The 13,477-nt window shown below is 37.2% G+C and overlaps 1 protein-coding gene across 1 annotated transcript in view; it reads left to right on the top strand.

The window, feature by feature from the left end:
- LOC140166101 (E3 ubiquitin-protein ligase MYLIP-like) overlaps positions 1 to 13,477 on the top strand; it is a 95,933-nt gene that overhangs the window by 63,425 nt on the left and 19,031 nt on the right. The window contains 3 exon segments of the mRNA XM_072189485.1: positions 1,299 to 1,460; positions 4,274 to 4,492; positions 8,912 to 9,095. Coding sequence (XP_072045586.1) covers positions 1,299 to 1,460; positions 4,274 to 4,492; positions 8,912 to 9,095 — 565 coding nt within the window.

Genomic DNA, 13,477 nt, shown 5'->3' on the forward strand with positions numbered 1-13,477 from the left:
GGATTGGGTACAAAATCTCATACTTACAACTTCAGGTCAAATTATGACCTTACAGTGTTAAATGGAGATTTAAGAACTGTGCCATCAGAATTGAGTCCATTTTAACTCAATAGTAATGTATACGATTGGAAACTGCAGTTCATCTGTATCAAGCTGAATCAACAAGGCTTCTTCTGTATGTCTCGCAATAATTTGATTAAAAGTCGGCTGATTTTCACCTGAACTCACATTCAATCAGCTCTCTTATATTTGGGTAGGACGTAATTTGTTTTCCAAATTTGCTCTAGTTTGTGTTTTAAATTAGATTTTTTCTTCCACAGGACTGTCTAGGCCTTAGGGTAGCACCCCTTGAATTTTGATGGGAATTGATTTACCCTGGTGATGTTGTATGGTTGGGTATAATTTGTAATGATGGTTCTCATTTGCATACAATTATGCAGAAATTTGATTGAAAAAAGAAGTGTAGCATCAGATGGTGGATGCATTTATAGATTTCTAGGGTAACATTTCAAGGTTTTTGAGGTTAATCGAACATGTATTGTTCAATCTGAACTGGAGGAAAATATGGTGAAGTGATTCTGCATGTATGTGGGGTCATATGCTGTAACAGACCTAGTAGGTTTTGTATGAAACACATAGCATAAGTTTCCATTAAAAATGTTTGATGCAAATTCAGTGGTAATAAATTTGAAAGACAAGATACATCATGACATAGATGTATGATTATGAAATTATGTAGGTCTAATATAATGGTCAGCATCCCAAGTCTGTAGGGTTAGAGTTTTGATTTAGGGTTAGGATTTAGCAGAAGGATGTGGTATGAAGATTTGATGTTATCAGAATTCTCTTGGTTTGGATGACTTCACACAATGGACAAAAGTCCAGGAAAACCAGAGCATACAGGTGCAGTCTGGTCACTATGCACACAAAAATCTTGTGCAAAGGGAACAACATGCCCGCTTGTGTGACTGCTACATGTAGAACAGTGTCCCAAAATTTTATGCAAAGAGGACAACATACCCAGATGTAAAATTGCCAGAACAATGAACCTGCTGAGTTTTTAGTTTCTTAAGAAATAAGTGAATGTCCTGTATATATGTATCACAGGCTTTTCACAGCCTGTTTAGTGGTAAGCCATACTATGGGTGCTATCTATGATAATGAATGATTTAACAATTTCCAAAAAGAAGTGGAACAAAAAACAATAGCCATTTCAGTGAACATGGACACCCAGGAGATGCATTTAAATGTGTTGATATTCATAGTTCTTGTCTTCTCTTTTTTCCTTTTTTCTTCAGGCATGTGTACTACCTAACGCTCAAGAATCGGTTACTGTTGGGACATTTTATAGTGGACGATGAAACCAAAACAGACTTACTAGCCCTTGTGTCACAGGCAGAGTTGGGCATCGCGGACCAGGCTTTACCCACCCAGTATGCAGCTATTCTGCCAGACCTCACGTAAGTATATACAGCATGGTAGGTGTAGTTACTTATCCTAATGCTCCAGGGGGGTTGTGGCAGGGGTGCCCTACATGTTGCAAGCCCTAATCCTGAAAGTCCTGATCCAGGGGAGGCACAGTGGTATTTGGGGGTCTTTGGGTTAATGCTAGTGCATTGGATGCGTGGTCCAAGGCTGGGACAGGCTGTTTTTGCAGACATATACTCTAGCAATATACAGCTATTCTACCAGACCTCGCGTAAATACGTGCAGCAGACTATGTGTATTTGTTCTAACTTTCCAGGGATGGTTTTGGCAGGGATGCCCGATGTGTTGTCTGCCTTCACCCGGATCTAGGAGGCACTTAGGATATGTTATTTTGCTCTATTTGGGGGGTCTTTGGGTTAATGCTAAGATCAAGAGTTACCAGGACAGGTGGTTGCAGGCAGAGCTGGGACTTGCCAGGCTTTACTCACACAGTATGCAGCCATTCTACCAGACCACATATCCATAAGTAATTTGGGAAGGGGCAGATTGCAGGTGGAAGGTGTAGGCAGATCAAGATCAGATCAAGATCCTTGATTCTTGTTTGATCTGGATGGATTAGATGTATTGATCATTTACAGGGACTGGCTTTTGGAATTTGTAGGAGAGCATTAAATAGCTCTTCAGGAACCTTCAAGGAGAGCTGTTTAGTATAGAATATAAGGAGAGAATGGTCAAATAAGGAGAGCTAAAAATCACTCTCCTATATCAGATTTAAGGAGAACAGTAGAGAGTGGTTGGTCTCGCTCTCCTCAAAAGGCAGCCCCTGGATCAACAGATGTACGGTACCATACATTTGATTGGGCCCAGTTTGACCAATCCCCGTTTAGTAAATGTATTAAAAGTATGCAGGATGGAACTACATTATTTAGCAAAAGTCAAAATGATGTTGAAAACATAAATTACTTGACACTATGCGGAAGCAACTTGAAGCGGATTTACTTGTAAAGCATCCGATTTAATTTACTCACTTAAGGCTAGTTGAATTTAACACCCTTGATGTAGCTCTACTTAATTGCGTCCATCCCTGGATCAAGACGAAGTGTTATCCCATCAAGTCTTTAGTAGCTCTGGCACCAGTCTTATTAAAACCTAACATGTGTAACTTAATTCTTGCGCAAATACTCGAGACTTGTTCAAAATGGGTCTTGCAACTAACACTTTTGAAGTGACCCATCTCTCTTTACTCGCCCTACCCTCAGACCATTTTGTAATGGCGAGCTTTACACATAGTCCAACATAAAGGACCTGTAGTTATGTGGACTGTACAATATGAAAATAGAGCCAATTTGATACTGAGAACTAAAAGAGTTTCTTAACCAATCACACTCGGTGGTTCCCTTGCATTTTGTTGCGGACAAAATATTGGTGCTATCATGTAGGACCAGGTGAGCTATATCAACAGTGAAAGCACAATATTGCCGAGATGAGCTGGTGGAGAGGTGCTCTTTCACACGTAGGGATACTGATACCTTTTAGGGTGTCAACCACTTTTCATCAGGAGTCTGATTTAGCCTTCAGGGGATGGGATGCTGCTCAGAATCAATATAGACTGGTCAATCAGTGTGTATCAACTCCGTGATTTTAATATTTCTGTCACTCTAAATCTTTATCCAGTTTGACCAAGCTTATTTTTGAGTTACGAGTATGCTTAAATCTCATTTCACATAATTTTTCAAATACCTTTGAAGAGCAGAGACAGATCCAAAGGGGAGGGGTGCAGATGGGTGCTCAAATCTGCAAAAGCAGCCTATATCTGGTTACTTATAAAAGCCAAATTGGGCTATGCTATTTAAAATCCACACTACCCCTGTGGAAGATAACACATTAGGCAGTTCCATTTGAATTGCATACACCTTCTGAGAAAGATTCAACCTGAATCTTCCATGGAGGGAAGATGAGAGTCTCAAATAGAGATGGTTAATGTGCTAATTCCATTTGAAATTCATGTTCCCCCTGTGGAAGATACCTTCAAAATCTTTCACAGAGAGAATGTGTATTTTAAATGAATTAGTCCATTTTGCATTTCCCCAGCAATTTTAGCATTTTTGAATTCCTGAATACACCCCGATGAGTATCTACACGAATTGAACTGAAGAGAAACATTAAAATAGTGTTTGAATGCTTGCTTCCATAAGTCTAAATTTTAGGCTCAATATTATATTTTCAAAATAGTTTCAACAAAGAGTTTACATGATATTTTTGTAACTTTCTTAACAAGTAGCAACTCTCACAGACTTGTCACTCAATAATAACATCATAAAATGATTTATAGAATTGAGCCTAGCATTTGAATATAATAAATCAAGTTAATGAAGACAGTATTTATAGGGTTGTTTGGGATTCCATTTCTTTTCAGCTGATGATAATTTCAAAGCCATTTTATTATGTCTCAGCAGCCAAAGTTCAGTCAAGAAAGACAAAGAGCTCGATATTATTGAAGGACTGGAAAACTTTTTTAGAATTTCTTCTTTCAATAAACAGTTCGAAAAAGAAGTTGAAAGACTGTTGTTTGTGAAGTAAGAATGCAGAGATATATTGAAGTTGTCTTCTTTGGTATTCATAATTTGAGCAGCTTACAGTTTACAAGCATGCAAACCAGACATTGTGCCATGAACATACTGCATATACCCCAATTGTTGCTCAAATTTGGAATTTATGAAGAACACTGAAGACACAGTATTTTGGCATCCATTATACAATCCTTACTTCATCTTAAAATTAAAGCATTATTTCATTTTCAAATTACATGTAGGAAATAACATTGCAAATGTTTTATATTTTGCAGAGACTCCCAAGTGGAGGCGGTCCAGGAGGCACATCGCATTCTGGCAGGCACCATCACACCAACCTACTCAGAGATTCAGCTGATCGCCAGAGTAAGCCAGCTAGCTGGGTATGGGGTAGAGTACTTCCCTGCTGATACAATGGACAGGCAGAAGGTGGTTATTGGGGTGTTTGCTGAAGGCTTGCAGATATTATCCGAACAAAGAGAACTCATGCACAGGTTGGTATAAAAGAAGGATGTACAGTACACTCAATTTGAGATTCAGTTTTAAGTTCACCCCTAAAATTTATTTTAATAAATTGAAAAGTTTTTCACAGAATTAAAAAAATTGTAAATAAAATCATTTGCAGCCTATTTTGTTGTGCACACCTGGACCCATTTACATTGTCGCACATTCAGTGACAATGGCTCATTACATAAGAAAAGACGCAGTTTTGACAGTTGCATTTTGGTCCAATCAACTCTTGGCAAAGCAGGCAGAATGTAATCTACAGTAGGGCAGGCCTACTGCATTGTTTGAGAGTTGCAAGGACTTTTAAAACTGCATCTTTTCTTGCATAATAAGCTGTTTTGACCGCACATGTGTGACATTTTAATCTTAGAATAAACTGCTTGAGTTATTGTAAAAGTCTTAGGGGGAACTTACAAAATTGTGGACTCTTTTAGCTTTGTATAGCAACCAAAGAGGTACTCGGCTATCACTTGTGAAAGGAGCATTATGTGTACTGCAATGTTATTAAAATTACATGTAGGAATGGAGGGTCTCAACATTTTATCAAACTTGGGTGCATGTTTGTAAATAATTTGAGTTTGTTTTCACCTACAAATGCGGACTTTGAATTCACACCTGTTTAGTGAAAAAACACAAATTGCGAACCGTGGATTGTAAGACAGCGACAGAGAGTGCTATACAGCATACCTTTGCATATAGGGTAGGGTCCTCTATCGTAGGTGTTTTAACACCAGTCCATGTTTGGATTATGATATGTCAGTGTGTGTGGGTCCACGGTTGTCGGTGAACAACCACACACACACAATACAGGTCCAATGTTGTCGGTGAAAACGTGATGTGTGTGTGTTCTCAAAAAAGTGGTGTTTATGTTTTTTTTGTTTTTTTTGATAATGTATTTGAGGGAAGCATTACTTTAAAAAGTAAAATTTCATCAAATTTGCTTTAGAGCAAGCTCTGAAAGAGTTAGTATGTTATACTAGAGTACAGACCCAATCAGATTTCCAAAAACTCATCAGATGACACAGAAGACATTTATTTCCGGCAGTACCAATTTGAAATTAATTTTAGAAAATAAATTATTTCTGTATTTTAAATAGATGTACTGGTGCCTGCACATCCCATGAGATCTTTCTTTGTGAATTTCTTTTCTCTCTTCTGTTTCTCACATCTCTCTTGCATATTTAAATCCCAAGAAAGAATTTTTTTCTGAAGTCAAATTCTACATGTGCAATGTATTTTTACCACTAATGCAATTTATTCTCCTTGTGTGAGTGCCCTTCAAGAAATGGCATATTACTTCAATTGCTATTAAATTGCCTTTGTAAAACCAACGGTGAGAAATGGATATCTTCAGAATTTGGAAAACCTATTAAAGTAACAGATTTTTAAGTGCGAGATAGATACTCACATTTCAAGTTGGGTGCAGTTTTTAAATAGTATTTTTTGTTGTAAATGATTTTATATTTAAAAAAGAGAGGAGAGATATAAAGAAAGAGCAAGCGAGAGAGAGAGAGAGAGAGAGAAATTGCGATCACAAGTAGAGTAGTATCTCATCACATATCCAAAATGGTTGACGCTTTGTGGCGGGGGGAAAAATGCTGACATTTGCAAATTTGCACACAAGAATATTGGCCAATACATTATTGTAAAAGTGAACATTTCCTTTTCAATTGTCAAACTATTTGCACAGAACTCTATTCTTGCCTAAATTGAACACCCAAAAGTGTTTCTTAAGGTTAGCAACTATTTTAAACTGTTGCGATTAGGTAGTTTACAGCATCTTGCGAATGGTAGTGGGCTTTGGCAAAAATTGCATTGATCATATCATAGCGAGTGTGTAGAAGAATTCAAATATCACAGATATACTTTTGTAGGTCCTGTGGTTCTTGAGTTATATTGTAAAGAGGGCTGAAACAACAACACTTTTGTAAAACTTACATAACTCATCAACAACAATAAATCAAGCTAGTTTTCAAAGTATTTGATTTGTAGAATGCACTTTTGCAAAACATCAAAGTTATTTTTCAATTATATATTGATTTAGATAATGAAAATCAATTTTTTTTGGTTGCTTCACCAATATTACCTCGCTCTACCCTTAATTACACAGGTCTGTGTACTTCAACTGTAGAGAATATTTAGAAATGCTATTGCAATCAGAGATTGGTAATTCTCCTTAAACAAAGCTGAGATTATCAAAGGAAATTGAAAAAAAAAACCAAGCGAAAAAAGAATGAAGTTGGTGCAGCACTGAGCAGGTCTGTGTGCTTCAACTATAGATATTATAGATGCCACTGCACTCAGAGATTAGTAGTTCTCCTAAAGCTGAGCTTATCCGTGGAAAATTGAAAAAACAAGCGGGGAAATAATGAAATATGTGTGGCACAGAAAGTTAACCATATACAAATTACTCTGTGCAGATGTAAAGCCGCCACTTGTTCAGTGAGTCCTGTAATGGGCTATTTTAGTTGAAATCTATACACCTCCTGTAGAAGACACAACCTTAATTTTCCACACAGGGAGTGTGAATATAAAATGGGATTACCTGAATAGGTGACTCCATTTGAAATCTACACCCACTGTGTGGAAGATTAAGGTCATGTCTTCTATAGGGGGTGTGTGGATTTCAACTGGAATAGCCCAATACATTTGCAGCTGTATGTCACATGTAGTGTAAATACAAATAGATCTGTAGATACCCTGGTTATTATCTCTAACAAATAATTACCCCTATTCAGTCTATGCATCTTGTATTTGGAACGTTTCTCTCTGATTCTCTTGTGTATGGCCCTACAAAGAAGATATCAGGAATGACTTCCATATGATCTGATAGGTGGCCTCTCAAGATTTGAAATCCCATTGTGACTATAGATGATACCCAAACACTATTGTATGAGCCAAGATAACATCTGTCTCATTGCAAGGTTCAATAACCCCCACTGAAGAGGCATAGTTCACAAGTTGACCTCATTTTGTGGAGTACGAGTTTTTGTACCCAACATATTCAAAGGTCATGCTTTTGAGTGTACAAGCATATTGGGGTTAAAGAACCGTGCACTGATGGAATGTGTTGAAACATGGCATTATGAGCCATTAATAATCTCATTTATAGAGACACAGTTCATAAACCTTCATTTAACCATCATACCTCAAAATGTTGACCTCCAGTTGTGGAGTATGAGTTTTTGTACCCAACAGATTCAAAGGTCATTTTGTGAATGTGTAAACATATTGAGGTTCATATGAACTATGCCGGATGGATGAGAATGTTTGGCTTGCAAAGTCATTACATTACATGTATGTCTATTCCAGCTCGATCGTCGGCTCATCTGCTTTTTGAGAAGCGCAACTCTGATTGTCGTTTTGTGACAGTCAACATCGTGGCAGGTGACGCGCGGCAGCTGAACTTGTCAGAACGCGATAGAATTGAAATTGAATCAAGTCTCGTTATTATTTGCCACAACATTATATATAAGAAATAGCCGCTGCAGTGTCGGCGAGAGTGTCTGTATGTGAAGATGAGCAAGTGAGAATTGGTTTTGAGAAATTAATCGCCTCGAGGTGATGGCAAAGTAACGCAAACAAGATTCTCTTAAAGTGTTGATTACGTCACTGACTAGTTCTGTTTGTCTGGTTTAGGAATAACGCAGATCAGATCTGTTAGATGTGGTAGGTTTGATATTGAATGAAATCAAAAGGGGCCAAATCATGCATAATTGAAAACTTGTAATGATTATGTTTCTAAAAAACTTCAGAACTAAATAAAGATATGTGTAAATGTGAACTAAGCTTTGGCTCACGTCATTGGGAAAATAAATTTAAAATATCCACTATAAACAGTAGTGGCTTGAAATTTGCATTACGTGGAAGGCACTCTACAAATGAGAACAGAATAGAGCAACAGAATAGAACAACAGAACAGATTAGAACAGATCAGAACAATGGAACAGATCAGATCATACCAGAATAGATTAGAATAACAAAACAGAATAGAACAACAGAATAGATCAGAACAATGCAGAATAGAACAAATAGAACAACAGAACAGAAAAGAGCATTAATAGAATAGAACAGATCAGAAAAGAATTGGAACATAAATAGAATAGAGGGCAGAATAGAATAGAATAGAATAGAATGGAATAGAACAACAGAACAGAGCAGAGTAGCACAGAACTGAACATAATATAATACAACAGAACGGAATAAAATACAACAGGATTATACAAATCACGACCAGAGGTAAGGTACAATTATTGCAAGGATATTAGGGTTAGAGTTGTTTGATAAGTCCTACTTATCTCAGGTGCATTGGAATCAAATGCTGCTGTGTAGTGTTAAATTAGGTCATGCATTCCCAATCAAATAAATGACGGTTATTGTATTTTTATTCCTTTTTTATCAAACAGAATAAAGTTTGAAGATATCAGCAAGGTATCATATCATCAGAACCGGTTCTCCGTCCACTACTACACATCTTTGTCTTTAGCCTGTCATGACTACGTCATGTCGTGTCTCAAGTTTAGGTTGACCACTCGCAAGGTGGCACAAGCGCTGTTCCGTGCCTTCACTGAAAACCACACATTTTTCAGGGTGAGTATTGTACAATCTCAAGAATAAAGAAAATAGTGGAATCAGTTGCAAGGTCAGATTTTTGAAATCACAAAATGTTCTATCAAAAGTTGATCTTACATTTTGAGTGTCAAAATTAAATGATTGAAAAATATTGTAACATTTGATGAGGATCACCCCCTCTATTGGTTTTCAAAATTCTAATTTTACATGAATATAATGTATTTTATTTTTAAAATAAACTAATATACCTGCAAAATTCAAGGCTTTATGCTGTATTTGTGACAATATTTGAGATGTTAGCAAAACGATGTGTCCGGTTGCTTAATTCATACAATGAAAACATCACACGGGATGTTCATAAATTGGAACGTACCGGTACATGTTATACGGGATGTTCCACATCAAGACAACTGATGAAGTAACACACATTGGTGATATTGACGCTGGAATAAAATGGTGATTTCCTTTGTTTTACCGTATTTGTTTGGCTCAAGGGGAGATATCTGACAATGAAAACTTAACTTTCTATGGAAAAGAAATGCAGATCTATTTTTATGGAAATGTTGAAATATTGCTTCAAGTAGCTGAACCCAGGATAAATTGGCAACCATGCGAATTGATCCAATTTGGTAGATGACAGGGATAGGATATATTATGTGGCGCCATAACAAGGTTGTACAGTTCTATAGGAAATAGTAAGGAAGCTTAAATGATATGCCAGGTTAGATATCGGCAGGGCCTTGATTGGTACAATATATTGAGAGTCATCAATGTTTTATTTTCTTGTTACAAGATGAAAATATATTTGTTATGTCACCTTGACCCAAGCAATCTAACTGATGGAGGATGTTGTGTATTTTCAAGAAGTTTTTACATCATTATTAAAACAAGATGTTATTTTTACAAAATCCCTCTCTTGTTGATCAATATTATTTTTAGCTATCCTTGACCAATTGAAAACTGATTGAGGATGGTGTAATAGTCTAGTTTCAGAAGTGTGTCACCACAAAATCAATAACTCAATAAGACTATAGCTACCGTATAACTTCAGAGTCTTTCAGCACAAAATTGACATTGTCCAAATGAATGAACAACTGCATAAGACAAACCACAAACTGCCCTTGAACGCATGCTTGTAGCTGTGTACGCTCTGCTCAGTTAACTTTACGCACATGATTCGATACCGCAAACAGTGAAGTATGCACCTGCGTCGCTACAGAACTTGAGGTCTAGATCACGCTTTTACTCCTTATAGAGGGTCCATGCATTTTGCATGCGCAATTGTGATTTGCAGCATAGATGATCATGAAATACATAATTTAGCCTTCTTGCAGCCTAGAAACCCAATTCCTCCCTTCGTCCTCAGGGCTCAAAGTACTTTTTGATAAAGTAGGCTATCCTTAACATATTCAACCAAAAGTAATATGTGTGTATACATTTGGGCTATTTAAGTTGAAATCAAATGGAGTTGCCAATTCATGGAACCTTTTTTAAAATTCATACTCCCAGTGTGGAAGATAAAAGTTATGATGTCTTCCATTGAGGGTGTATGGGGTTCAACTGAATATCCAATTTTGCCGTTGACAAATATTTTCCTGATGGAACTTATTTTGTGAAATTCAGGAGGCTAGTCACCCTGTAGCTCCTGTGTATGTGGGCCTTGCCTTGGTTATCAATAAGGCTAGCCTTTTCAATGTAAATATACTTCAAAGCATTACCAGCTGCTATTTAAGAGGGAATTTGCTCATGAGAACTTAAAGTTCCTGATACCTGCTTACATTTCACTCCCACTTCAGTTCACCCCATCAAAATTGAGAATTTTGCATTTGAAGAAATTTCATATTTTTCTCATAATCCCAGTAAGCTTGTAGACCATGTTTCCTTACGATGGTATCAACCAAAAATTTGTAGCTGCATTCCCCCATTGCGGTATACCAGTATTATAGGCCATGCACGTTTTTAGCTTCTAATATCCAAGCTGCTGGAGCAATTTAAGTCAAAACTTGAAATGGGATCGTTTTGGTTATAGGCCTCCATGCAAGTTAGAATACACCACATGGAAACATCACAAGCAATCCTCAACATTAATTTCTTAACAAACAGACAATGTAATCCAAGCTATAGTGTCTTGTTTTCCCAAGCGGTGTGACATCCTTTTCATGGCAGCAACCAGACGGTGATTGATTTCTTTGTATTCTTTGGAGGCAGAGTCTGTTTTTGAAAGCGCTGATTGATATTGTGGCATGAATTGGACCATGATATTGTAAAAATATCGCTGTAATTTAAAAATGCGCTACGAGTCTGAATTTGTTTCTTTTTAATTTGGTTTTGAACAACAGTGCGTGTTGTCATATTTCTGTATCAGAGACGAAATCGGGGAACTATTTCACGATAAAGTATATATATCGACCGGTGGCACCTGGTTAGCACAGAATACTTAAATGTCATCACGGGGTATACATTTCATGATATTGAGTCATAACTAGGCCAAAAAGCCTTGTGGGCACTTATCCGATACGCTGTAATCATATATTTGTATAGGAGCGTGATATTTTTTGTATCTTAAAGGCAAGGTAGGAACAATTAGACACGAGGCTTTTAGGGCAATAAATGATGACACTTTGACAGATATGTCATCTACCATACATGCAGGTGTCGATTGATTTGTTGCTTTAAGGTGTATGGGTTTATCGTTTCTGTGGCGCTGACACCCGCTTCTTTGATTTGGTTATGGGTATCTGTGATTTGGGTTAAGTATATTTGGATAGTGTATCTCTATTAATAAATGGGATTTTAATTGATTTCAAGGGAGCCTAGTGGTATGGTCTCCGACACACAATCTTAAGGTTGCAGGTTCGAACCCTGGCAGTGTTGTGCCCTTAGACAAGTATTGTCTCCCTCCATTCAGGTATATAAATGTGGGGAAGATAGTCGTTGTATAGCAGGCTTGGCGGATCCTAAACAAAAACGTAATATACAGAGTAGTTTGGCCCAAGTCGCTTCAAAAGAGAGATACATGTATGCACTCCGCCCTGTAAAATACAGGCATGAACCTGTGCTTTAAATGACGGCAACTGGTCCAATCTGGGACCACAGGCAAATTGATGAAACTTTGAGGTAAACTTGAGCCTTGGTACACTTTGTAATAATGTAATGGATTGCAAAGTAGCGTAGCCAGGGGGAAGCCATTGACAAAAAAGAGAACTGTGCAAAATTAAAAAAAAAATGCAAGAGGAAATTGGGAAGGCAAAGGAAAAGAAAAGGGTAGTGGAGCCTGTTTCCCACCAAAATTCACCTCGATCATGGGTCAAAATAGGGTGAAATATCAAATATTTGAGCGCTACACATGCACATTGTCCCAATAAAGCCAAACAAACAAGAAAAGATCAACATTACAAAACTACATGTAGTGCACAAGATCAAATTAATGATGCTTTCAAGTCCATTTTTTGCAAGCCCAAAGACTTTACATACAGTATCTTTCTAAAAAAAAAAAAAAAAAAAATATCCCACCAATAATACTGAGTCAAAATGACACGACAGGGAAATTTTTTTCGTCTTTGCCCTGACAAATTTTATTTTGCCCTCCCTGACCAAAAAAGCTGGCTGCACGCCTATGATTGCATGTAGTTAAAAAAAAATAAAAACAGAAGCACAGATTTTCAAAAGTAAAGTTGAATGTAAAGAAAGGATATTCTGGGGTTTACAAAACTACATGTAGATGTAGAAACACATTTACTCCTAAATCCCATTATCATGACTGTAACATGAATTGACAGTTAAATATCGTCAAAGGTCAAAATGAGCTATGGAGGAACCCATACACAACATCCAAGTAGAATTAAGATTGTCAAAATGGGTGGGCCTCCTAGCTTCTGAGAAATCCCCTACAGCTCTGTCAGTTTCTATCAATGTTTAATCAATGTTCAATCATTCTTTATAGGTCAAAATAAGGTATGTAAGGAACCCAAACTGTAACATGGAAAAACTTTGAGGAAAGGTTGAGGTAAATTGTTGGGTAGAGTTGTTCCTCTCCAATATGGGGGCAACAGCGGTTTAAGACTTTGACTATAATTGAGCTAGAGGTACCTTGAGGTCATGGGTTTGAATCCCTGCAGTGAATGTGTTGTCCACTTGGGCAAGGCTCTTCGCCCCATTAACTCTCGCCATCTAGGTGCACAAATGTGATGCGATCAAGCAAAATCAGTCGGAACTCGGAAATATCGATTTTGAGATATTGCCGAACAAAGGAGATATTTCTTTTTGTTTCCTTTTGTTTTGGAAACTCTTTTATTGCGCAAATCTTTGGAACTGGTTGTTCAATTTCAATGGGGTTTTCTGTAAAATCCAGCTTTATAAATGCTTTTTACTATCCTATAAGAAACTGAAAATTTAATATT

The sequence above is a fragment of the Amphiura filiformis genome, chromosome 12 (genome assembly GCF_039555335.1).
Source record: "Amphiura filiformis chromosome 12, Afil_fr2py, whole genome shotgun sequence".
In the NCBI taxonomy this organism is placed as follows: Eukaryota; Metazoa; Echinodermata; class Ophiuroidea; order Amphilepidida; family Amphiuridae; genus Amphiura; species Amphiura filiformis.